This window comes from Eleutherodactylus coqui, chromosome 11 (assembly GCF_035609145.1).
Source record: "Eleutherodactylus coqui strain aEleCoq1 chromosome 11, aEleCoq1.hap1, whole genome shotgun sequence".
NCBI classification, from domain to species: Eukaryota; Metazoa; Chordata; class Amphibia; order Anura; family Eleutherodactylidae; genus Eleutherodactylus; species Eleutherodactylus coqui.
The window spans coordinates 43,626,513-43,649,546 of NC_089847.1; the positions used below are offsets into that span (position 1 = coordinate 43,626,513).

General features: G+C 41.7%; 1 protein-coding gene across 5 annotated transcripts in view; it reads left to right on the forward strand.

Moving 5' to 3' along the window:
* The window catches only part of ADCY7 (adenylate cyclase 7), a 144,363-nt gene that overhangs the window by 100,967 nt on the left and 20,362 nt on the right, over positions 1-23,034 (forward strand). For 4 of the 5 annotated variants that reach the window (XM_066583949.1, XM_066583951.1, XM_066583950.1 and 1 more), the window contains exons 5-14: positions 3,640-3,789; positions 6,419-6,564; positions 7,162-7,273; positions 12,043-12,170; positions 13,473-13,631; positions 15,270-15,402; positions 17,831-18,019; positions 20,134-20,177; positions 20,652-20,732; positions 22,191-22,263. In XM_066583949.1, coding sequence (XP_066440046.1) covers positions 3,640-3,789; positions 6,419-6,564; positions 7,162-7,273; positions 12,043-12,170; positions 13,473-13,631; positions 15,270-15,402; positions 17,831-18,019; positions 20,134-20,177; positions 20,652-20,732; positions 22,191-22,263 — 1,215 coding nt within the window. Of the gene's footprint in view, positions 1-3,639; positions 3,790-6,359; positions 6,565-7,161; positions 7,274-12,042; positions 12,171-13,472; positions 13,632-15,269; positions 15,403-17,830; positions 18,020-20,133; positions 20,178-20,651; positions 20,733-22,190; positions 22,264-23,034 lie in introns of all 5 variants that reach the window. The other variant, XM_066583955.1, reaches the window with a different exon arrangement.

A 23,034-nucleotide genomic window follows, 5' to 3' on the forward strand; every position in this document is an offset into this window, starting at 1 on the left:
GATCTGTTTCACGTCTCCATCGTCTATGTGGCAAATTCAGTGTAAAGGTATTTGGTGTAATAGAGCATGGGGTAGGAAAATGGATTATACCAAACACCACTGTGAGCTTTCTTTCCTTGCCCTATCATGTGTCTTTGTTGTTGATCTGCCAGCTCAGCACTTCCCATGCGTGGAATGTTGCGAAATTGAAATTAAATTCAGACTTCCAGTATATTAGTGACTAAGGCCTCCCTCACACAGGCGTCTTTGTACAGCATTTAGTGCTACCTTTTCAGTACAACACTCCCATTCATTTCAATGGGGCTGTTCACACAGGGCTGAAAACGCAGCATCTTCAGCGCTGCGCTTTGACAGCGTTGCATGCTCTATTTTTGGACATTTTCAGCCCTGCGTCGCCCATTGAAATGAATGGGCAGCGTTTTTGGCAGCATTAACCACACTCCGATTTTCAGGGGAAGGGCTTGCAATATAAGCCCTACCCCAAAAATCAGTCCTAGCTACACTAGATGGGGAAAAAAAAAAGCAATCTTTACCTAGCAGCTGCCGTCAGAGTCCCGGGCGCTGGTCTCTGGCGCTGCGCCAGGCTTCCCCTGCAGATCTATTGCTGTAAGCCAGGTTTGAGAACCCCGCCTCCAGCAATAGATTGCTGTTATTGGGCAATGAGCGAGCGTCAAGAACCAATCACAGCCATTCATTGACTGTCTCAGCCAGTCAGAGCCTCAAACCTTGCTTACAGGGGAAGCCTGGAGCAGCGACAGAGATCAGCATCCAGGACCCGGACTGTAGCTGCTAGGTGAGTATTGATTTTTTTTTTTTTTCAGCATCCTTGGCTGCGTTTTCAGCTGTGCTCAAAACATAGCCAAAATGCTGGCATGAAGCATGCCAGCGCTGCTGAAACTGGGCTGAATCTGCAGAAAACACAGCGTTGAAAACGCTGTGTTTCTGCAAACTCCTGTGTAAGGGAGGCCTAACAGAATTAAATGGCTTTGCACGGGTGTATTTTCATAATTTTTTTTCCGGCTCCTTTTACATGGAGTGATAAATCATGACCCGGGTATAACGGATCTGGCACACTGTGACCTGATCCAACCTCCCTTTTCCCGAACCCATTAAACACGCTACAACTTCTAGCTTTGGCTAAATTGGCCACAGCAGCCATTTATTATAAAAAAAATTTGTAAAAAACATTTTGTAATAAACAACCCATCAAACCAACCAAACCCATAAGAGAAAAGGGGAAATCCTTGGAGCCTCAAGCAACTCTGGCGCCTCCCCAACAGGAAAAAGAATTTTTGTACTGCCTCCCGCCGCTCACTATCTATCCGACTCGAGAGACCAAAATTCTTTCCCGCTAACGGCTCCCGCCACAAGACAGACGACTCGTGAGGCAAAAACACACCTGGTTGCCCCTAGTCGCCAACCTCCCAACTCAGAGACCCGCTAGCGTTCCGCGGCTAGACCCAACGTCTCTGCAGGGACTCTGGCTTGACAGAGCAGAGAGGCGACAGACTAACCCACACTCCATGAACAAGAGGGGGAAGGTAGCTATCCAGCCCCCGCCTTCTCCCCCACCCCACATCTCTGCTGACTCCAAGGACCCGCCTTTTAAACCGCTGCTATGGCAATATATCTCACCAACCCCCCCCCCCCCCTCACCCCACACTAACAAATAAAGGAGAAATTGTCTTGATTACACAAGTTCTGTGTGACCAGTCAGTCATTCTGTGAGCAGCTCATATTTTAACCCTTCATTTGGAACACAAGAATATACCTGTAGTACTGCAATGCTCTAACATTGCCCATGTTTACACTGAAAGATTATTGTTCAAATTTGCACGATCGCCAATTTATTTATTTATTTTTTTGAATGATAATCATTCCATGTAAAAGAGCCTTAGGAATCTAAGACTATAGTCTGGGATAGATTACATTTGCTGTCTTGTTCTCCAGTTCAAGTATGTAAAGGTTTCTTCCTTAGCCAACCCTAGAGCAGGCAACATACAGCATAGTTATTTCAAGTTTGACACAAGCAATTTTCAGGAACTGGCCTTGTGCCTTGTTAAAGTGACCCTCCCAGCCTGGAGAAACAAAGATGGCTTCAGCAGCTTCTCTAACTACCTGATGCCCACTGTGTATTAATATGCATCATTAGCCTAAGACAATACACCTGCTTTGATTACCCAGTGTTGCACAGTCATCAGCATGTAGTGTCTTAGACTACTGATACATATCCCACAGTGTCCAACAGGTAGTCAGAGAAGTAGTGCGGCCATCTTTGTTTCTCCAGGCTCGGAGGGTCATTTTAATTGTCATTGCAAAAGAATGTCGGACAGGAAACTGTAGTCACTTATACGGTGAATGTGAACGACTTCTCGTTTGGACGAACCAGTGATGTATCTCCCTGTATAAACAGGCTTTCCGAGCGAACTCTTCTATCGTTTACTCGTTCAAACGAGAAATTGGCTTGTGTAAACAGACTCTTTACCTTGTCTGTAGCAGAACACAAATATCTTTAGGCCCTACTTTTTTGGCTGAGGGGGAGGATCCTGCTGCAGAAAGTTGTCTTACAGCTAGACCTGGGATAGTAAGGATGAAGGGAGGGTATGGCTGAGCTCCTGGGACACAGAGGATTTCTTTATGTAATCCGTAGTTTTAATTGCTAGATGAGACCAATTAGGACCAGATGCAAGGAGAGATATTTGTATGCATTATCTATGTTTAGTGTTACTTTAATTTCCTATTGCCTCTATGACTCCAACATATTCTGCATCACTGCACTGATTTGTCATCAAGCTTATCAGTACTTGTCCCCATTAGGGGCAAACAATATAATCTCCTTATGTCTCACATGTACACACCAGGGCCAGTTTTTCAGGTAGTCACGACCAAAGACCCATTTACACCAGATGATGATCGCTAAAAGATCGCTCAAACGACAGTTTGGGTGACCGCTTTAAGCAATCACTTTGCATAAACTTTTAACTAGCTACTCGGCTACTTAATAGCTTATTAGCATGCAAATGAAGCCTTTGCTGAATGCAGTTAATAGCCGGAGGGCTGTTATCTACGCTCAGATCCTTTGTTCTCCAGCAGGAAACAATGCTATCAGCACTCCCCATGGAGAACTGCTGATAAGGCTGACCAACGATTTTTAGGTTGGACTGAATTTAATGATCAGCTAGCAGTGCCCAAAAAGCAGACGATGGGCGCACATTTGGACGCAACGATTATCGCTTTAATGATTGCCTTTTAGCGATCATCGGCTGGTGTAAATGGGCCTTAACTTTTTTTTGACATGTGAGATGAAACCAGAGTAGCTGATGGAAACCCAGAGAGGAAGAGAGCATATGAACCCTATGCAGAGTATTGCCCCTTGTGGGATTCACACCCAGGACCCCAGTGATGCAAGGCAACAGTGCAAACAACTGAGGCACCTAATTGAAGAAATGAATGGGGCTCTAGGTCCATGTACCACCTATGAACTGGTGCCAATTCCCCCTTCTTCATCTTTTTGGTAACTCCTTACTACAGATTTTCACGTTCAATATACAGTAAATTATTTGCTTAGAAATCAGTCTTTCACAATTTTTGTTTTTCATTTTTACTTAGTTCAAATGACATATTTTTTATCTTTTCCAGCTTATTGCAAATGCCATTATATTCCTGTGTGGGAATCTTATGGGAGCTTTTCACAAATACCACATGCTGGATGCCTCCAGGGACCTCTACAGCTACACCGTGAAATGCATTCGGGTGAAGATGAAACTGGAAATGCAAAAGAGGCAGCAGGTGAGAAACATTGGCATTAAAATGCGATTTGACATACATTATATAATTTAATATAACCGCTATATGACGTACACCGACTTATAAACTGGCTAGTATTAAAATGCACATTTAATGTGAGAATCGTCATTGTTAAAAATATCCTAATACGTCTGTGCCCAAAAATCCTAAATACCATAATCCTAAAAACAAGCTGTGCACTTCTTTCTCTTTAAAATCCGGTGTTTTTTTGAGGAGAATGGGTCACACAAGACTTTTCTGGTGGTTTAGCTCCTTTTCCTCCACTTCTCCAAGCTCTTTCAGGGCGTTATGTAACTTGGAAGCAAACTACTGGTATAGGAAACCACACCTGCCTGCAACTTTTCTGAGAGTCTGCAGAGAGGTGTGGCTCCTCATTATAACGTTTGCATCTCAGTGTGGCCTGTAAGATCTCGGTGGAGTGTAGGAAAATGCGTTTTATCACCCGGAATAAACTTAGTATAGCTGTGGAAAAACACTCTTATTGATGGTGTTGGTCACCTCCCTGCATGTATGAGACACATTTTATGTGTTTGGCCATTTTTAACGCTATCAAAAGTTGAGTATTCCTCATATTCCCATGTAATGGGAACGGTGAACTGTACTTCTGCAATGAAAGGTGGCAAGGAGTGACCAACGAGACCACATGCAAGGATTTTTTTTTTTCATTTTTAACATGGATGACAGATAATGGGGTGAATAGGCTAAAAATTGGAAACGTGATAACAAGCTCCATTTCCATGGATGCAATAATTCACGGCCTTAACCCTTTCCAATCCAATTTTGGATTCAGGATTTCCTAAAAGGCTTGTTATACAACAGGGCCATCTGCTGGCTAAAGCCAGTGTGTGTGCGCGCCAGAGAGGCTCCCACAGCAGAGTGGCTGGCAAAAGACGTTAAGAATACCCTGTCGGACGTCTTCTGAGCTGTACAAGCTTCAATCAGAATATAGGAAGACGTCAGACAGTGGATTGGAAAGGGTTAAATTTGAGCAGTAATTCAGTGCGGCAGAAGTGTCATTGTTATCCAGCTTTATGCCCACTCCTCATACTGGAGGTAAAGTAAATGTTTCTTCATGTCTGTATTTGGCTACTTACATTATTTTACTTTGCTGAAATATGTGGAAATCTACACTTTTCACATTTGAGATGACGATTTTCAGTTGGATTTTAATTTACAGGAAGCTTCATAAATTAGAGTTTTTTTTTCATAAATATAATATATTTAAAGGGACTAATATCACTAGAGGCAAACGGGATATGGAAGAAGCACACTTTGCTTACTTTCCCACTTATTCTAGTAGTGCCTACACAGACTAGATGAAACTAGGTTGAACCTGATTTAATGTATGTAGTGAACCATCCCACTCTCCATCAATGACCGATTTTGGGGAAAGATGGATTGTGCATGTTGGATTTCACCATGCCTAGTCCTTTGTTCCCATGGGAGATATTTCGCTGCCTGTTCTCACATTTAAATCGCTTAAGCTAAGTGTGCATGTACGTGGTGGAATCAGAGAACTTCAACATGCCGGATCTTTGTGTTTCCCAACATGTGCTGTAGAGGGTCATTTGGGAAGCCCCCCATAAAATCAGATCCTGTTGAAATTGTCAGGATCTGCTGACCTTGTGTATGGGTAGGTTAAAGAGGTTATCCCACCAAAATCATTTATCATCAATCCGTACCATAAGCGATAAATGATTGATCGCTGGGACCTCCCAATGTATCGTAAGAACGGCCTACCCTGAGTCTGTTGGGTAGATGAAGCAGTGGTGTACACATTTCATTCACTGATTATGCAGAGTTTGGCGCTGACTATCTCCTCCAGCCCTATTGATGTAAATCAAGAGATGGTCATGCATGTACACCACTGCTTCAATCAGTCGTCGGACTCGAAGGGCACAATTTGTACCCCCAGCAATCTATCATTTATCACTTAAGGCCCATTTACACGTAACGATTATTACTCAAAATTTGCTCAAAAGCCATTGTTTGAGAGATTATTATTTACATTATTATTATCATTCTTCGGCTGAACGATTATTTCTAGGTGAGCATAAAATCTATCGTTCAGCCGGAGAGAAGATAACACAGACTGCATGCTCTGTTAGCTGCCCATGGTGCTGTATTCTCCACGGGGATCGCTCACTACATTGTATTTAGCAGAAAGCCCATGGCAGAACAAAGGAGCTGATTGCAGACAACAGACCATTACTGTTATCTGCATACAGCTCCGGAGGCTCATTTATATGCAGATGAAGGTGAAAAGCTGCTAATGGCCATAAGTGTCCATTAGCAGTTTATGCAAAACAATTGCTCAAAACCTTTTAAACTATTATCTTTGCGTGTAAATGGGCTCTTGCTGTGTACTATGGATAGGTGGTAAATGGTTTTGTTCGGATAACACCTTCACTACAATAAACGCAGTACATTATCCGAGCTTATAAACATGTACAGTAGAAATTACTCTATCCTATCCTCTAATTCTTTCTCATTCTTCTTTTATCTTCTCCTCTCCCTCTTCCGTTTTCACTTATTTTACCTCTTGCTCTCAGTATTTCAATTAAAATTGAGCATTACTCAATGTAACTCACCTACCTGGCACCCTTACCAGGAGAGCCTTCTGTTGTCCGTACTGCCCGTCTACATTTCAATGGAGATGAAGTTGGCTATTCAGGACCGACTAAAGGAAACGAACGACAATCGCCAACCTGACAAAAACTTCCATAGCTTGTATGTAAAGCGGCACCAAAATGTCAGGTGAGTTGGAACTTCAAGGTGTGTTTCTGATTTGTGTTTTACTTTCACGAAGGCCTCTTTCACATGGGCGACAAGAAAATCGCATCAAAATCGCATCTTTGTTCCTGCGATTTTTCAGCTGCTTTTTTGTGAGAATAATCTCGCACCGCAGCTGCTTGCAATAAAATAATACATCCAAATCATGTGATTTATTAAATTTTTTTTTTTTTTTTAATATTTTATTTTTATTTATTTATTTATTTTTAAATGCAAAAGTCAATAGGACTTTTTATTGTTAAAAACGCATCACATCGCATGAAAATCGCAAGTTTGGGCAATGAACAAGGAGGTTTCATAGGGAGACCTGGGCTACAAAAAAATCACAAACACGGCAAGAAAGAGCATGCCATGATTTTTTTTTCTCGCAGGATAGCATCAGACAAAACATCACTAATGTGAAGGAACCCATTGGAAAGCATAGGCTTTCACATACATGCGTTTTTTATTGTGCTATTGCATCACTGCAAAATCGTGCGCTTTTGTCGCCCGCCCTAAAACACAGAAATGCCGGAGTTGCTCCGGTCTATTGACTCATTTAGTTTTCTTTCATTTCTGCAGTATTCTGTATGCAGACATTGTGGGCTTCACTCGACTTGCCAGTGATTGCTCCCCGAAGGAACTTGTGGTCATGCTGAATGAGCTGTTTGGAAAGTTTGACCAGATAGCTAAGGTGAGGACATAGAACATGGCTGGGCTATAAGGACAATATGATTCATGTTATTATTTTATATGTCCAAAAATTTCTTCCTAATGGGATATAACGACGACCTACTTCAAGGTGACTCAAAAATTCAAATTTTAATGGTTTACATATGAAGTTTTATATATAATTCAGTAGTAGTCAACCTGCCGCATTGTGGTGAACTCCAATAGGTTCCTTGTCTGCGTTCAGGGGCCACATGTTGCATTTAACATCATCTGTGCAGTCACCCTCCAGCTCGGCTGTTTCCTGTTCCCCATTATAGAGGCTGCAAGTAACTGGATAGAATTTGCAGCATGCTATTCTGGTCATGTAAATTCAGTCTATTGTAGAGATGAGCGAACCTACTCGGCCACGCCCCTTTTTCGCCCGAGCGCCGCGATTTTCAAGTACTTCCGTACTCGGGTGAAAAGATTCAGGGGGCGTCGTGGGTGAGTGGGGGGTTGCAGCGGGGAGTGGGGGAGAGAGGGAGAGAGAGAGGGCTTCCCCCTGTTCCCCGCTGTTACCCCCCACTCCACCACGCCGGCGCCCCCGAATCTTTTCACCCGAGTACAGAAGTACTCGAAAATCGCAGTGCTCGATCGAGTAATTACTCGAAACGAGTATATTCGCTCATCTCTAGTCTATTGCCATGTGCTGGTTGCTTTTACATAGTAACATAGTATGTTAGGCTGAATGAAGACAATGTCCATCTAGTTCAGCCTGTTTCAACCCCCTTGTTGGTCCAGAGGAAGGAAGAAAAAAAACAATAAGCCAATTTAGCTCGTTTGGAGAAAAAAATTCCTTCCTGTCTCCATAATGGCAGTCAAAGTAATCCCTGGATTAACAACCCCGCTGGTCACCTAATGTCTATATCCTATCATAGCGCACTAGAAAGATGTCTAGTCCCCTCTTAAACTCCTCTATGGATTTTGCCATCACTACATCCTCAGGCAGAGAGTTCCACAGTCTCACCGCTCTTAGGGTGCGGGCAGACGAGCGTAGGCGTATTTACGTTCGCACGAGCGCAACGTATAATCGCCCGAGCGATCGTTTTTCACCGATCACGACCAGAGCTAGAAAGCGTATTTTCGTTTGTTCCTACTTTGCAAACGGTCTTTTCGGCGATCGAATATGCGTTGGCGCGTATTTCGGTCGCATATGTTCCGTTTTTTTCCGAATTGCCGTTTTTATGCGCCGTAAAATCGCCCATGTGAACGAATACATTCGAAACCATTGCCTCAGATGGTCACGTATATACGTTTGGTCGCAAAAACGCGCCGTTTATGCGCTCGTCTGCCCGCACCCTTACAGTAAAGAACCCCTTCTATGCTAGTGATGAAACCTGCTTTCTTCTAGATGTGGTGGATGCCCTCTTTTTACCGTCACAGTCCTGGGTACAAACAGATCATGGGAGAGATCCTTGTATTGTCCCCTCATGTATTCATACACCGTTATTTGGACGCCCCTTAACCGTCTTTTTTTCCAGGGTGAATAATCCCAATTTTGATAGCCTCTCTGGATATTCCAGTCTTCCCATTCTGTTTATTAGTTTAGTGGCCCTTCTTTAAACCCCCTCAACCACTGTAACATCTTTCCTGAGCTCCGGTGACCAGAACTACACACAGTATTCCATGTGGGGCCTGACGAGTGCCTTATATAATGGAAGAATAATGTTGTCATCCTTCGTCCCTATACTGCTTTTAATGCACGCCAAGACTTTATTAGCTTTTGCCGCAGCTGACTGGCATTGGTTGCTCCAGTTAAGTCTACAGTCCACTAGTACCCCCAGGTCTTTTTCATCTCACTTTTCACTAGCAGTACCCCATTTAGTGTATATTGGTGACATCTGTTTCTCCTGTTCATGTGCATAACCTTACATTTATCAACATTAAACTTCATTTGCCATTTTTCTACCCAAGCCTCCAGTTTATCTAGGTCCTTTTGTAGTCGTACATTATACTCAGTTGTATTAATTATCATGTATAATTTTGTATCATCTGCAAATATTGATATTTTACTGTGAATAGAATGGGGCCTAATACTGAACCCTGTGACACCCTACTAGCAAGGATGGCCCAATCAGAGTAAAAACCATTTATTACCACCCTCTGCTTTCTATCTCTGAGCCAGTTCTTTATCCAGATACACACGTTTTAGTCCAGACTGAGTTGTCTCATATTATATATCAACCTATTATGCGACACGGTGTCAAATGCTTTAGGGAAATCCAGATATACGAGATCAATAGACTTCCAGGTCCAGCCTAGAAGTTACTTCATCGTAGAAGCTGATCAAATTGGTCTGACATGATCGACCCCTCATGAAATCATGCTGATCAGGAGTTATGCCGTTGTTTTCCTTGAGGTATTCTAGGATGGCGTCTCTCAGAAACCCCTCTAAAATATTTTTTCAGTTATTGAACTGAGACTTACCGGCCTGTAGTTACCAGGCTCTCTCTTGGACCCCTTTTTGTATATTGTAACCACATTGGCAATGCGCAAATTCAATGGTACAACTTCGGTCTCAATAGTGTCCATAAATATAAGAAATAGCGGTCTAGCTATCACGTCACTTAGCTCCCTTAGAACCCTTGGGTGTATTCCATCTGAGCCTATCGATTTATCGATTTTAATCCTCTTTAACCGGCTCTGCACTTCCTCCTGTGTTAGTCATGCAATATTTAGCGGGGGTTCGTTTTATTCTTCTGCATCTCATTTGACATTTCTTTTTCATTCGTGAATACACTTGAAAAGAAACTATTTAATAGATTTGCCTTCCCCTCCATCGTGGTTTCTCCTGCATTATTTGTTAACAAAGCCAGTTTTTGCCTTAGATAGTTTAGTTAAATGCAATCCATTTTGCCATTTGGTCCTTAGCAGCTTGGGGTGGACTCTTGGAATCCGAAGTAGTCATGAGAAAAGTCTCCCCCACCCACCCAGCCTCTTAATGCCCCTCTGTGTAACTGTGTAGGTCAAGGTTCAGGAGGCGACGGAGAGCTCTCCATGAATACAGTCACTATTCTGTTTAACCTACTATTAACCAAATAGCACAATATTTTTTGTGCCATTTGGTCTAATAGTGCTATTGACCGGTCACTGTATTATGCTGCCCTTAAATAGTAGATTATGGCCAATCCACTTGAAAAGCAGCAAATACCTGACATAAAAGAATAGACGTTTTGTTATTTTAGTTCCCATGGGTCACAAATTGGGATGTTACCAAGGCTAGATGGACTTTGGGCACACTGTAGAGTCATAGTGGTTTTCCCCAACTGTTGTCCGGTCTTTATTCCAGGAGGTGTGGGTGAAAAAGGACAAGTGGTAGATTTGCTTCCTTGTGAAGAAAAATGGGAAAGTATAAATAAAATGAAGATTTTAAAATTGGCCATTGATATTAGATATTTGTTAGACTGATCTTTTTCGACAGTTTAATGTCTATGTAATGTTTTGGAAGACCCTCCTGGGGTCAGACGATTGGTTGGAAAAATAGCTTGGGCAGGTTTGCAGCACTTCTGCTAAAATTTGTGTGCAGTCTGTGACACCTATTCAAAAAGTATGTATGTGAGTCAAGTACATTTTATTGGCATTCTATAAATCATTCAGGGGCGCTGTGGGTATTAATGTCACAAATGAACAGGCCCCATCATATACCACATCTATGTTGTCATGAACCCATTGACTGTATCTTTGATGTCTAACAACCTAATAAAGTGTCGTCCTATTATGCCTGATGGCTGTTAACATAAAGACATTCCTGGCATTGTGTGAAGACACACTGTGTACTTCTAGAAAATGTCATGGCTTTCCACGGACCAGTTTTAATGATGATGGTAAACTTTTCAGAACGCCAACATATTCCTCAGCACTATGCACAGAAAGAGTCCTATATTATGCATGGTATTGAAGGGGTTTTCCAACACGAAGATATTGATGACCTGTCCTCAGAATGGCGTCTCAGTATCAGATTGTGGGGGCAGTCCACTGCTCGTCCTCCCTGCCAATCAGCTGAATGAAGTGACAGCAGTACTCGCATGAGCGACACGACCACTTCAGTGAGACTTAAGTTGGTCATTATCTATAGGGTGCAAGAAAAGATTTTTTTTTTTACCCAAAATAAGCTTATTGATTACAAAACTTTCCCCTTTGACAAAGTTAGGCCAATTTTACAGAAATGTGCCCTCCTAAAGGTAAAATCTTATAGTAACCAGTACATAAAGCTCAGCCTCTTCAGGTAGCATTACACCTTTAGTGGTGATTAAAGGTGGTTAATGTATGTTTTCTTTTTGCTACTGTCCACATAAAAATCTTAACATACAGTAATGTAGGCTGACATTTCCTGTAGCTCACTTGTCAACTTTTCTGTGTAGACTGGGACACTTGAGCAGAGTCCTCTCATTATCTTTGGAAGGTCAGCAAGTTGATGACAGCTCTATTGTAATGCTGAGGCAGGATGGCAACACTATGCACACAGATAAGTAATTCTTGTCTGCATGGTCATTAGCTTCTTTTCAGTATGCCAATTGCTCCTGGAAGTGCGGGCTAAAATCAAATTAGGCATGCGGAGGTGGAACTGGGATCTTTTTGAAGTTGCAAAATGATATAAAAGTATCTGAGGGACATTATGGTGAAACCTCCTGGGAGATCTTCCTCCTGGGAAGTTGCAGTTGTCTAACACTATAAGTAGTGAGTTTAAAGCATATATATTGTAGGACTGTTAAAGTAAGACTGCATCATTTTACTGTTGTGTTGTTTACCTAGGAAAACGAATGCATGAGGATTAAGATTTTAGGCGATTGCTATTACTGCGTCTCTGGTCTACCAGTGTCTTTACCCAACAACGCAAGGAACTGTGTCAAAATGGGGCTGGATATGTGTGATGCAATAAAGTAAGTATTCTACTTAGAATTAAAGCAGCAGTCTGATTTACAAGTCCAACTTTCAAATATTCTACGAGGAAATTCTGAGTTAAAGGGGTTTTGCAGAGATGGAACATACTTTCCCTGGCCAGCAGCGTCAGAACCTTTACTTCTAGCCCAGTTGTGATGCTTGGTCACATAATATGGAGTTGCTCCTTGCCTGTAGCCTCCTCTCAGGGGAAGCTGACTGCTGATCTAATTTTTAATAACTAAGCCAGCACCCTTCTCTGTCTCTGCGTTGGCTTAGTTATTAAAGATGAGCTGAACAGCCAGCCTCCAGAGATGTCACCAGCACTTAGAAGGTCCATACCTCTTGGCTCAGTGACACCACAGACCAGGAAGAGGAGATTCTGACACTGCTGGGCTGGTCAAGTATTTCCCCTCCTTAGACAACTATTTTAATAGAAATGGGTCCTCTGCTCAAGTCTTTATCTGTTAGCCAGAGCTCTAAACATTTACATAGAGCATCTCTTTCTCTTTGGAGCATCTGCGCATCTTTGCATAACATGGACGGCCCATTGATCTGATGGGTAGTGTACAATGCATCATTACCTCCGATGAGTACTGTATAATGCATCCTGTGGTGGCACTGGAGGCAAATTAACATTTCTTGGGTGTTGACCTAGTTTGTAACTGAATCATATGCACCTGTGTGACAATGTAGGACATGTACGTTTGGGCCAATTTATTAGGAAGACTGCTATTAATGTTTCATTGGGAGGAGGTGGCTATTCTCAGAATCTATCTAAGTCCAGCAAGAACATAGAAACTCGGTGCTCATGTTATCTGTTTTAATTTGAACTTGGGACCCACTTGCTGTAAGCGAACAGTGCTAACAACTGAGCACCAAGCCATCCTATATCTTCAAATCAAATATTCAAAATGAATATCAACCTTTTAACACCATTTATTTCCCCTAGCATGCTATGAATGGTATTTGCTGCGGATCCGTGGTGCTGCCCCGGATTCCACAGCAATAATCTGCCCATGTGCAGGCGGCCTTAGGAGGAGCTTGGAAGGAGTTTGCAGAAACTGTGTTTTACTCCCCCTAGTGGTGACTGAAGGCAGTCAGAATTTTGTATTTAATCTCTGTCAATGCTTCGTATATGCACTATAAAATATCTAGAAAGAATAGAATTAGCATATCCTTTTTAGACCAAATTGTATATAAAACAAAAAAAATAAGCAAAAAGTAAAATGTTGTTCAAGGCTGGATACTTTAAACCCACAAAAACAATACTATCCAGAAATTTTAATGTCCTATTTTCAAAGACAGGTGAGAGAAGCCACAGGAGCCGATATCAACATGCGGGTTGGAGTCCATTCTGGCAATGTTCTCTGTGGGGTGATTGGACTGCGAAAGTGGCAGTTTGACGTGTGGTCACATGATGTCTCATTAGCTAATCGCATGGAGTCTGCAGGAGTCCCGGGGTAAGACTGGGCTTAATGTGTTTGCTCTCGACTTTATTGCAACTTTTGAATAAAAAACTAAACTTGTTTGCAACAATATTAAAGCAGGTTGAGTAATAATTGGACATGATTTTACCTTCGATGAGGAGGTTTAGCTAAAACAATCATTAAAGATGGAGTAGCAAACTTATGGAACTTTGTGCCTGAAAAGACACCTTACTAGAAATGAGCGAGCATACTCAGTAAGGCGATCTACTCGAGAGAGCATCGCCTTTTTCGAGTACCTGCTGGCTTGTCCCTGAAGATTGCGGGGGGGCGCGGGGGTCGGGGGCAGCGCGAGGCAGTGAGGGGGAGGGGGGAGGAGAGTGAGAGAGATCCCTCCCTCTCTCTCTCCCTCCTGATCCCCTCTGCAACCCCCTGCTCACCCCCGCGGCCCCCCCGAATCTTCAGGGACGAGCCAGCAGGTACTCGAAAAAGGCGATGCTCTCTCGAGTATATCGCCTTACTGAGTATGCTCGCTCATCTCTACACCTTACGCTTCCCAAATCTGTGTAAAAGCTTTCAACTCATAACCTAATACTGCTCCATGGTCCCGTAGTCTCAGTATGGCCTCTAATGTGTTATAAATAATGCTGGTATAACTCAACATATGTATTTGTCACCTTTTATATGCAGTATATTAGAAATTGGCCCTCCAAAAGTTGATTTTGAAGGCCACTGTTGCAGAAGACAATAATGTTCCTCTACATCCTGCTTTTGCATAGAGTTGCTCTCTAGAGACTAAATTACATAGGATATTTCCATAGGCCAAGGGTACTATAGATGTATGCAGTTCACACACACTAATCTGCTTCAACACTTTCAATTGAATTTAAATGAAGCGCAAGCATTTTATAAGTTCTATTTGAACCATATTTACAGTTTATTGAACTATAACAGTATTTTAATACTTCTAGTTGGCGGAAGCTCAGACTTAGATTAGACTTGGTTCAGTGCCACGGCTTCCGTTTATGGGCTGATGAGCAAATGTGATATCATGATTTTCGAGAGAAAGATAAGAAAATGCTTTTCTTTGTTTGTCGCCTCCATGTTCCATCAGCTATAACTTTAGTTTTTTGTTTTTTTTAAAGGTGATGTTATTTTAGGCCTTGTTTTTGTGAGAAGAGCAGTATATTTTATAGAGGGTGTCTCATTTTATAAAGCGATGGCATATTCCATCACCTTATGATTGTTGGAGGTTCGACCTCTGGCATCCCTACCAATCCGGAAAACGAAGGTTTGCGGTGCTGGTTCAGTGCTGCGTCACCTTCTACGTCTTTCCTGCACAACAGCGTTATTGGTCACCTAGCTGTGTAGGGAGGCATTGCTCCTAGCCACCCACTGTGTAGACAACTTGAATGGGGCTGTGTTGAAATTACTGCACATTTGGCGGCAGATGATGTTGATATGTAGGAAAAACCTGTGAAGGAGCCTTACTACTTGGCTAATGCTCTAGCCCCTACTATCTAAAGACCGGGGGGTTGTCTGGCAGTCAGATCTTCCGTGATCAGTATGTGATGGTATACACTAGCGATATGCCATCACTTAATATGGTGGTAAAAACATTTTTAAGCTTTTTTTTTAAATTTCCCATTGTTTTTCTATATTCAAATTCCATAGTCGTGTTCACATCACGGAAGCAACACTGAAGCACCTGAATGGAGCCTACAATGTGGAAGATGGAAACGGAGAACTCCGAGATCCATACCTGAAAGAAATGAACATTAAAACCTACCTTATCATTGATCCAAGAGTGAGTGGGATGTTTATAGAAGATCTGAACATGTGATTTGTATGTAGAATATTGCATGTACGCTACGGTTACAATCAAAATTAATCAAACCCCATTGTAAATTATGGCTATTTGTCAAACTTTCAGCTGTTTGTAAAAAAAACTATCAAACAAGAACAATTTAGATAACTCAACACAATTAATATAACAAGTGGTTTCACCCAATTGACACAAATTGACACTTTTAATGACTTCTGCATTCGCAAAATTATTGAACCTTTCAAGACAAGCATTTTTAGTACTTAGTAGAGCTCCCTTTTGCAGTTATGACTTGCTATAAACATGATGTATAGCCAAACTCTGGCTTCTGACAGCGTTCCTGATGAGTCTTGGGTCATTCCTCGTGGGCAGTAGCCTCCAGCTTACTAATATTTTTGGGTTTGTGTGCTGCAGCTTTCTTCTTCACGTATCACAAAAGATTTTCTATGGGGTTTAAGTCGGTCAACTATGATGGCCTTCCAGGCCTTCTTCTGAAACCAAGATTTGGTGGACTTTGAGTTATGTTTAGGATCATTTTCCTGTTGGAAAGTCCAATGACGACCAAACTTCAACTTCCTCACAGATGACATGATGTTTTCTCCTAGGATTTCCTGATACATGATTGAATAGATCTTGCCCTCCACACGCTGCTGGTTTCCAGTGCAAAGAGAAGCATGGCAGCCCCAGAGCATCACCGAGCCTCCGCCATGCTTCACTGTAGGCAGGGTGCTCTTTTCAGTGTATGTTCATTCTTCTTCTTCCAGGCATACAGCTGATCCATAGGCCCGAAATGTCCAGTTTTGTTTCACAGAAAAGAATCCAAAAACTTCAGTGGCTGTTTTATATGGATTTCAGCATGGTAGAACCGTATTGTGCTTTTGGGTCAGTAGAGGTGTACATCTTGGAGTTCAGGGATGAAGACCTTCAGTGTTTAATACGTGCCTAAGACTGTTTTCACACGGGCATCAAAATCATGTAAGATTTGTGTGTTGCAAGACGCACAAATATGAACCCCATTCTTTTGAATGGGGTCATGCTCATGAGCAATGTGTTCCTGCATGGCACCGCTATGCAATGCTATACAAGAAACACATCGCAGCATGTTCTATCTTGTGTGTGCTCTGGCATTGTTTTCACCGGTGGCAGGCTTGCTAGGTCTCCCACTGGAAGCAATGGGAGAAACGATGTGATTCTACTGCCACGGCTGATTGCTTCTACCCTGATGTGATGGGAGGCTGATGTTATAGCGAGCTTGTGAACCTCTCGGGTTCCTCCTCATTTATTTTTTTTTATCAGGATTGTTCCGTTCTTTGCACCAGTGAATAAGAAGAACTGAACGATCGGTGTGTAAACCGAATGAGCCAACAATGAGTTTCATGCTAGCATGAAATGAACGATAAGCAAATTAATTAGCGTTCATTGTTCAATCATTGCTGTGTTTAAACTGATCATTTTTGCTCATGTAAATTATTTTTTGAACAGTAATCATTATGTATAAAAAGGCCTACAGTCATATTTCTAATATGCAATCAAATGATAGTCAACAAAGCCCTAGCCAGACTAGTATTTAATGTGTTTTATCTCAAGTGGATACAACGAACGATGAAGCCCTTGACTTGTTGCATCAGGTGTGTTTGAGATAACACCGGATTAGCAGATATGTGCTCTTATGAAGGGTGCTATTCAGGGGGTTGAATAATTCTGAGACTGCAGTAATGATTAAAAGTGGCATTTTGTGTTGAGTTTGGAGAAACTACTTGTTATTTTAGTTCAGATATTTAAATTGTTCTTGTTTAATTGTATTTTTTTTTCAGCAAACAACTCAAAGATTGTATGTTTGAAAAAGGAACCTAGTTTGCAATGGGAGGTTGAATAATTTTGATTGCAACTGTATATAGTCAAAAGTATGTGGCCCTGCTTGATTATGGCGTTGCACCCATTGCAAACAGATGCATAAAATCAAGCTAACAGCCATGCAATGTCCATAAACAATGGTGGCATTATGGGTTGTACTGAAGAGCTTGGTGACTATGTGGCACACTCATGGGATGACACCTTTGTCATAATTCAGTGTGTGTAATTCCTAATCTGCTAGTTCTGTGAAGGTTAACTGTAAGTGCTAGTATCTTAAAGAAGCGTCTAGGAGTAACAGCTCAGCTATGAAGAAGTAGACCACCCTAGCTCATGGAGCATGGCCACAATGCGCTAAAGTGAGTGGAACATAAAACTAACTCCAACTGCTTTAAATTTGTATAAATAATAATCGGTACGGAATTTTGAAGCTATCCAGTAAACAAAACCAACTGATGTACAACAGTGAATATTCATTTCAAAGTTGACTTGCATTGTGGAAACAAAGGAGTATATTTAATGGGAATACATACTGAGCTTTTTGTATTTTTTTTCTTAGTCAAAGGAACGTCAAATCCAGAACCGCCACATTTCTAGGTCTCGCGTAAATGATGGTCTGAAGGTGCGACCATCAGTCAGGATGACAAGATATCTGGAATCATGGGGAGCAGCAAGACCTTTCTCTCATCTTGACACAAGTGAGCCCTCAACCACTGTGACACCAGTAACAAACGGAAAGCCAAAACGGGTTAGTGAATTCTGTCTACACATTCCTTCAATAACAAGTTGACTGCCTACTATCAGCCGCTGAGATGTTCATTCACTACTGACAACCAGTATATCTGAACTTCTTGGACCTCTCTATCCCTTACCTTGTGCTGATTTGTGTCATTTAATGGAGGTCTATAAGCGAAAGCATGATGAGCATATCGTGTTACGTTTCTCGGTTAAGGGTGCAAAGCCAAACAGTGCTAATTCGTTGTATGCACTTAGTCTTATGTTCAATGTATATAAACATATCCATAGGTCCCAGCCAGCTGATGGAGGTCAATTGTCTTTTTGGCCTTTGTTGGGGTGGTATGTGTTGGCATACTTTTTTTTAACTGTACAACTAAGAGGACCGCCGTTAAAATGTAAATCGCAAATAAAGTATACTTTCATTTACAGTGAGACCTTTAGGGTGAAAAATACCGTACTCTGTTTTAACTATATGCTATGATTACGAGCTAGGATCTGCTTGAAACATGTACGCAGTCAGATGTGTACATGTGTACACAGAGCTTTACTTCTTCACTAAGCTATATTACCAGAGATGCTAGGTAAGGAGAGAGCCTAAATCATCAGGGATCCCTGGGCATAATCACCTTACTACCATAGCCCACTGCATTAACCCTTTCCAATCCAATTTGTATCCTGGTTTTCCTAGGGGGCTTATTCTGTTTCTGCCGTTATACAACAGCGCTATCTGCTGGCTAAAGCCAGTACTGCATGAGGTGACACGTTGGATAGGCTCTGACAGCAGAGAGGCTGGCAATATACAGTAAGAGAACCCCCGACGGACGTCTTTCAACATTGGAGCTATACAGCTTTAAATCATAATGTCTTCAGACGTCAGACAGAGGATTGGAAAGGGTTAACAGAGGCAAAGAATTCAGCTCCCAGGAGTAAAGTAAAAACGATGAAACTCTTTACTGATGATTCATAAAGCTAAATGAAACTTCACAGGAACATCCAACGGACATACCAGCACGTTTAAATCACACAAGGTGCTCTTAATCATGGTATATATGATATAACATTATTAAGAGTGCCATGAGCGCTTGAAACGCGTTGGTATTTTAGATGTTCCTGTGAAGTTTCATTTGATTTTATGGATCATCAGTAAAGAGTTTCATTGTCTTTACTTCACTCCCTGGAGCTGAATTCATTTCTTCCGTTGCATCTAGAGTTAGTTGTTTTAGAGACTGTCCATGCTCATGTGTTTGAGGTTGGGCGTATAAGGTGAACTGGTTCCTTGCTTTTATATATTAGCATTAATACTTTCAAAGCCGAAACCACCAGGGATACCCGCATCAACCACTTCACTCCCTCGCTACACACCAGAGATGCTGGCATTAACTAGCAGGCAACAAATATTGGCCAACCTATAGATTATAGAGTGCTTTACCCAACTCTCCATTACATTTCTTGGAGTTAAGCATACCACCAACTGTTTCCTGAGAGTAGATAAGTTTTGGGAATCGCTGCCCTAAACCTTCCCCATGGTATTAATACTGATTAGGTCTAACACTTAACCCTTTGCAATCCAGTTTCCTTGGGGGCTTTCTCGTTCTGCCATTATACAATGGCGCCATCTGCTGGTTAGAGCCAGTACTGCGGTATGTGACATGCTTTAGAGGCCCCCAGACAACAGAGCGGCCAGTAATGTACAGTAAGAATACCCTGACGGACGTCTTTCAACATCAGAGCTGTACAGCCTTCAATCAGAATGTCTTTAGATGTCAGACAGTGGATTGGAAAGGGTTAAACCACCCCCTGTTTGCAGGGAAATAAAGGATATTAAGCCCTAACATATGTTTTAGAGGGGGTTGAATTATTGATGATGATTAATGGTATGACGATGAGGTATGCTCTTGGCATCTCCACCCCTCTAGTTTTCATATGCATTACCAAACTTCAGAAGGTTGGGGGATTATATCTTGTTGGGGGGGGCCTTGATCATGGGAAATGGGTGCAGGTTATTCCTTACCGTAACACAATTATTGCAAACCTATTTAGCTTTTTGATTGCTTCTGTCTCATTCATTGTACATGAATACACAAACCTGCATTAATCTAATGCTCATGTGAATTGTTTTTGTAGGAAATTGCTCTGCAAAATATGGGGCGCCATGCAAATACAGAAAGGTATGGAAGAAGCACGGCTTTTTTTTCCTGTTAATTGAAAACCAAAAAAGAATTCCCATATACACTGTAGATTTCTTATTCCTATTCTTGTGGATCCAGAGGAAGGAAAACAATAGTTGAGCTAGATTGAATGGATGATTTCACTCTAGTCAATGATGTAATGGTAACAGGTTTGGGTAGCCATCGTCTCCTGGCGTAGACGGGCAAAGAAGTATAACACATATCCAAAGTCCATATCAGGGTTGATAAGAGTCCAGCATGCTAATGCCACCTGTTTCTTGTCTTGGGTGGCAGCAGTATATTAATTGTATCCCAGCAACTAGACACCTTTGCAGGTTTTACGTGACATCGGTCATAGGGAAATAAATGTTTGACACAGATATACAGTGGAGATACAATAGACAATACTGGTGGATATCACATTTGTAAACAAATATATATTTACATAATAACATTTGATTGTTCCTAATTTAGGACCGTTTCTCAAAAACGGAACCAGGAAGAAGAACTTCATGACAGAATGCTGAACACAATTGATGGTCTCAGTTCCGTTAAGTAAGTTCCTTATTTTCCACTAGTAAGTTTGCTCATGCAGGAGATTAAGGTACAAATCTACTATTACATAGAAGTATAATAAAAAAGGGAGGGTAACCTTAATTAGAATGGGAGATATGAAAAAATGAGGATGAATAAACAATATAATGATTGTAACATAGTCAGAATACAGCGTGACTCAAAGTACTAGATAACGAGTAGAAGAGTAAAGGGCATGAGCAGCGAATGAGCAGCCCTGCTTCATCATAGCTATACGATAGGACTGAGATAACGAAGGCCTGCTGAGGCTGCATACTGTCGTTTTTTCAGGATCACTTCTTCACATCACATTAGTCTTTGGCATCACTACTGGTGGCTTCAGTTATTCTGCATAGCATAATTGAACGTGTTCTTTTTTTTTGCCAACTTGGAAATACACAGAGTCCTCCATGTAGCAGCTATTTCGAATCTAGCAGCTAGAGTTGCATAAGCTAATGTGTCTGGTTACTGACTTCTGGTAATTTGTTACCCAATAACATTGGTGTAGGGGGTAAACGAAGCGTTTGTTGAAAAATTAACATCTTGGAGATTAAATGTTGTCATAAGAAGGTGATGATTTGGCACGATCACCATGTCTGCTGGAGACTCCCTGGAACTTTAACAGTATATCATCATGTCATGAGAACAAAATTTCCCTCTTATGGAATGTAGACTTGTGGTAGATTTGTTGCAGAAATTACTGTGACACACAGTGTTAAGGCAGCAGAAATACAGTCCTAAGCTCTCGCTCACGACCTGAAGGTTGCGGCTTCAGTCGCTGCTTGGTTCAGGTATCCGGCTCCAGGCTTACTCATCCTTCCGAGGTCGGTAAAATGAGTTCCCAGTTTGGTGGGGGTAATAAATTACCTGAAAGCGCTGCGGAATAAGTTGGCGCTATACAAATAACAATATATATTTTTTGAATATCCGTTCCATTTATCTGAATGGGGTTGTTTCAGTTGGGAAGCACATGGATCTCTGCAAGCCCCATTGAGTTAAATGAAAAACACTGAGATTTCTGCAAGGAAGTACAAGTTAAAGGGGTATTCCAGGACTTTACATATTGATGACCTTAATAGATCATCAATAGTTGATTGACCGGGGTTTGCCGCTTGGGATACCCATCGATCAGCTGATTGCCTGGCCTGCTGTGAGTGCAGCAGGCCGGACATCACCATCAGTGGTCAGGGCTGGAAGTGTAATAGCCGGCTTCACTGTTACATTTCTGGCCCCGCATTTTGGTCAGGACTGGACATCCCGAGGATGAGATATCAATAGTTAAAGTTAAAAAACTTGTCTTAAGATTTTGTAAGATAATCTAGATCCTCAAATGCATTAAGGAGACTTGCTGGATTGATTGTTATTCTAGGAAGTGCAGAGAGTACAGCATTTTATGCCTATATTTGGATCTGTCAATTTTTGTTTTTTTCTTTCTTGCAGGCCCTGGTTTGGGAAATCTGATGACTTTTATGCATTTCTACTTTTTTTCACTGCCGATGGTCTTGAAACGGAGGTAGGGAACAATCTTAACCACTTCAGGACTACCGAACGCATATAAACGGCCACTCCATACACGGCTGCTATCAGCTGTTTCTGACAGACACCAAAAACTGCCATGATCAGAGTTGGTCTGGTCACGGCAGTTAACAGTTTATATTCTTTAATCAAAGCTGACCACACGTCTAAACAGCCAGCAGGGAGGGGTGCCCCCTTTCCACTGCCCATGGCACCCCCTGTAGCACGTTCAGGGGGTGCTCATGGGCTAACATGACAGCCTGGAGCCTACTAAACAATCCCAGAGCTGTCATGCGTTGGAGGCCTGTTGAGCTCTGCCTGTGGCAGAGCTTGATAGGTAGCATCAAAAATCATGACAGCAGCACAGCAGTATACAATAAAAGTGATCAAATGATTGCAAGTTCAAGTCCCCTGTGGGGACTGTATGACGATGTAAAAAAAAAAAAATCTAGCAAAGTAAAAAAAGTATTGAAATTTCCCTGTTTTTTCCCTAAAAAAAAACTAAACAATGAAAAAAACATTACCGCAAATTTTTATTCAAGTTTTTTGGGAGGCAGGAATATCAGTTCTGGAATTCTAGCCTTTTTTCAACATGCGGGATGAACATGATATTTTAATAGTTGGGACTTTCACATGCACGGTGATTACTCCACATATTTGGTATCGCCATGCCTGTAAAGGTCCGAATTATTAAAATATAACAATGTTTATTCCACATGGTAAAGGCCATAAAAAAGACAAAATTCAACAACTTTTTTTTTTTTTGGTA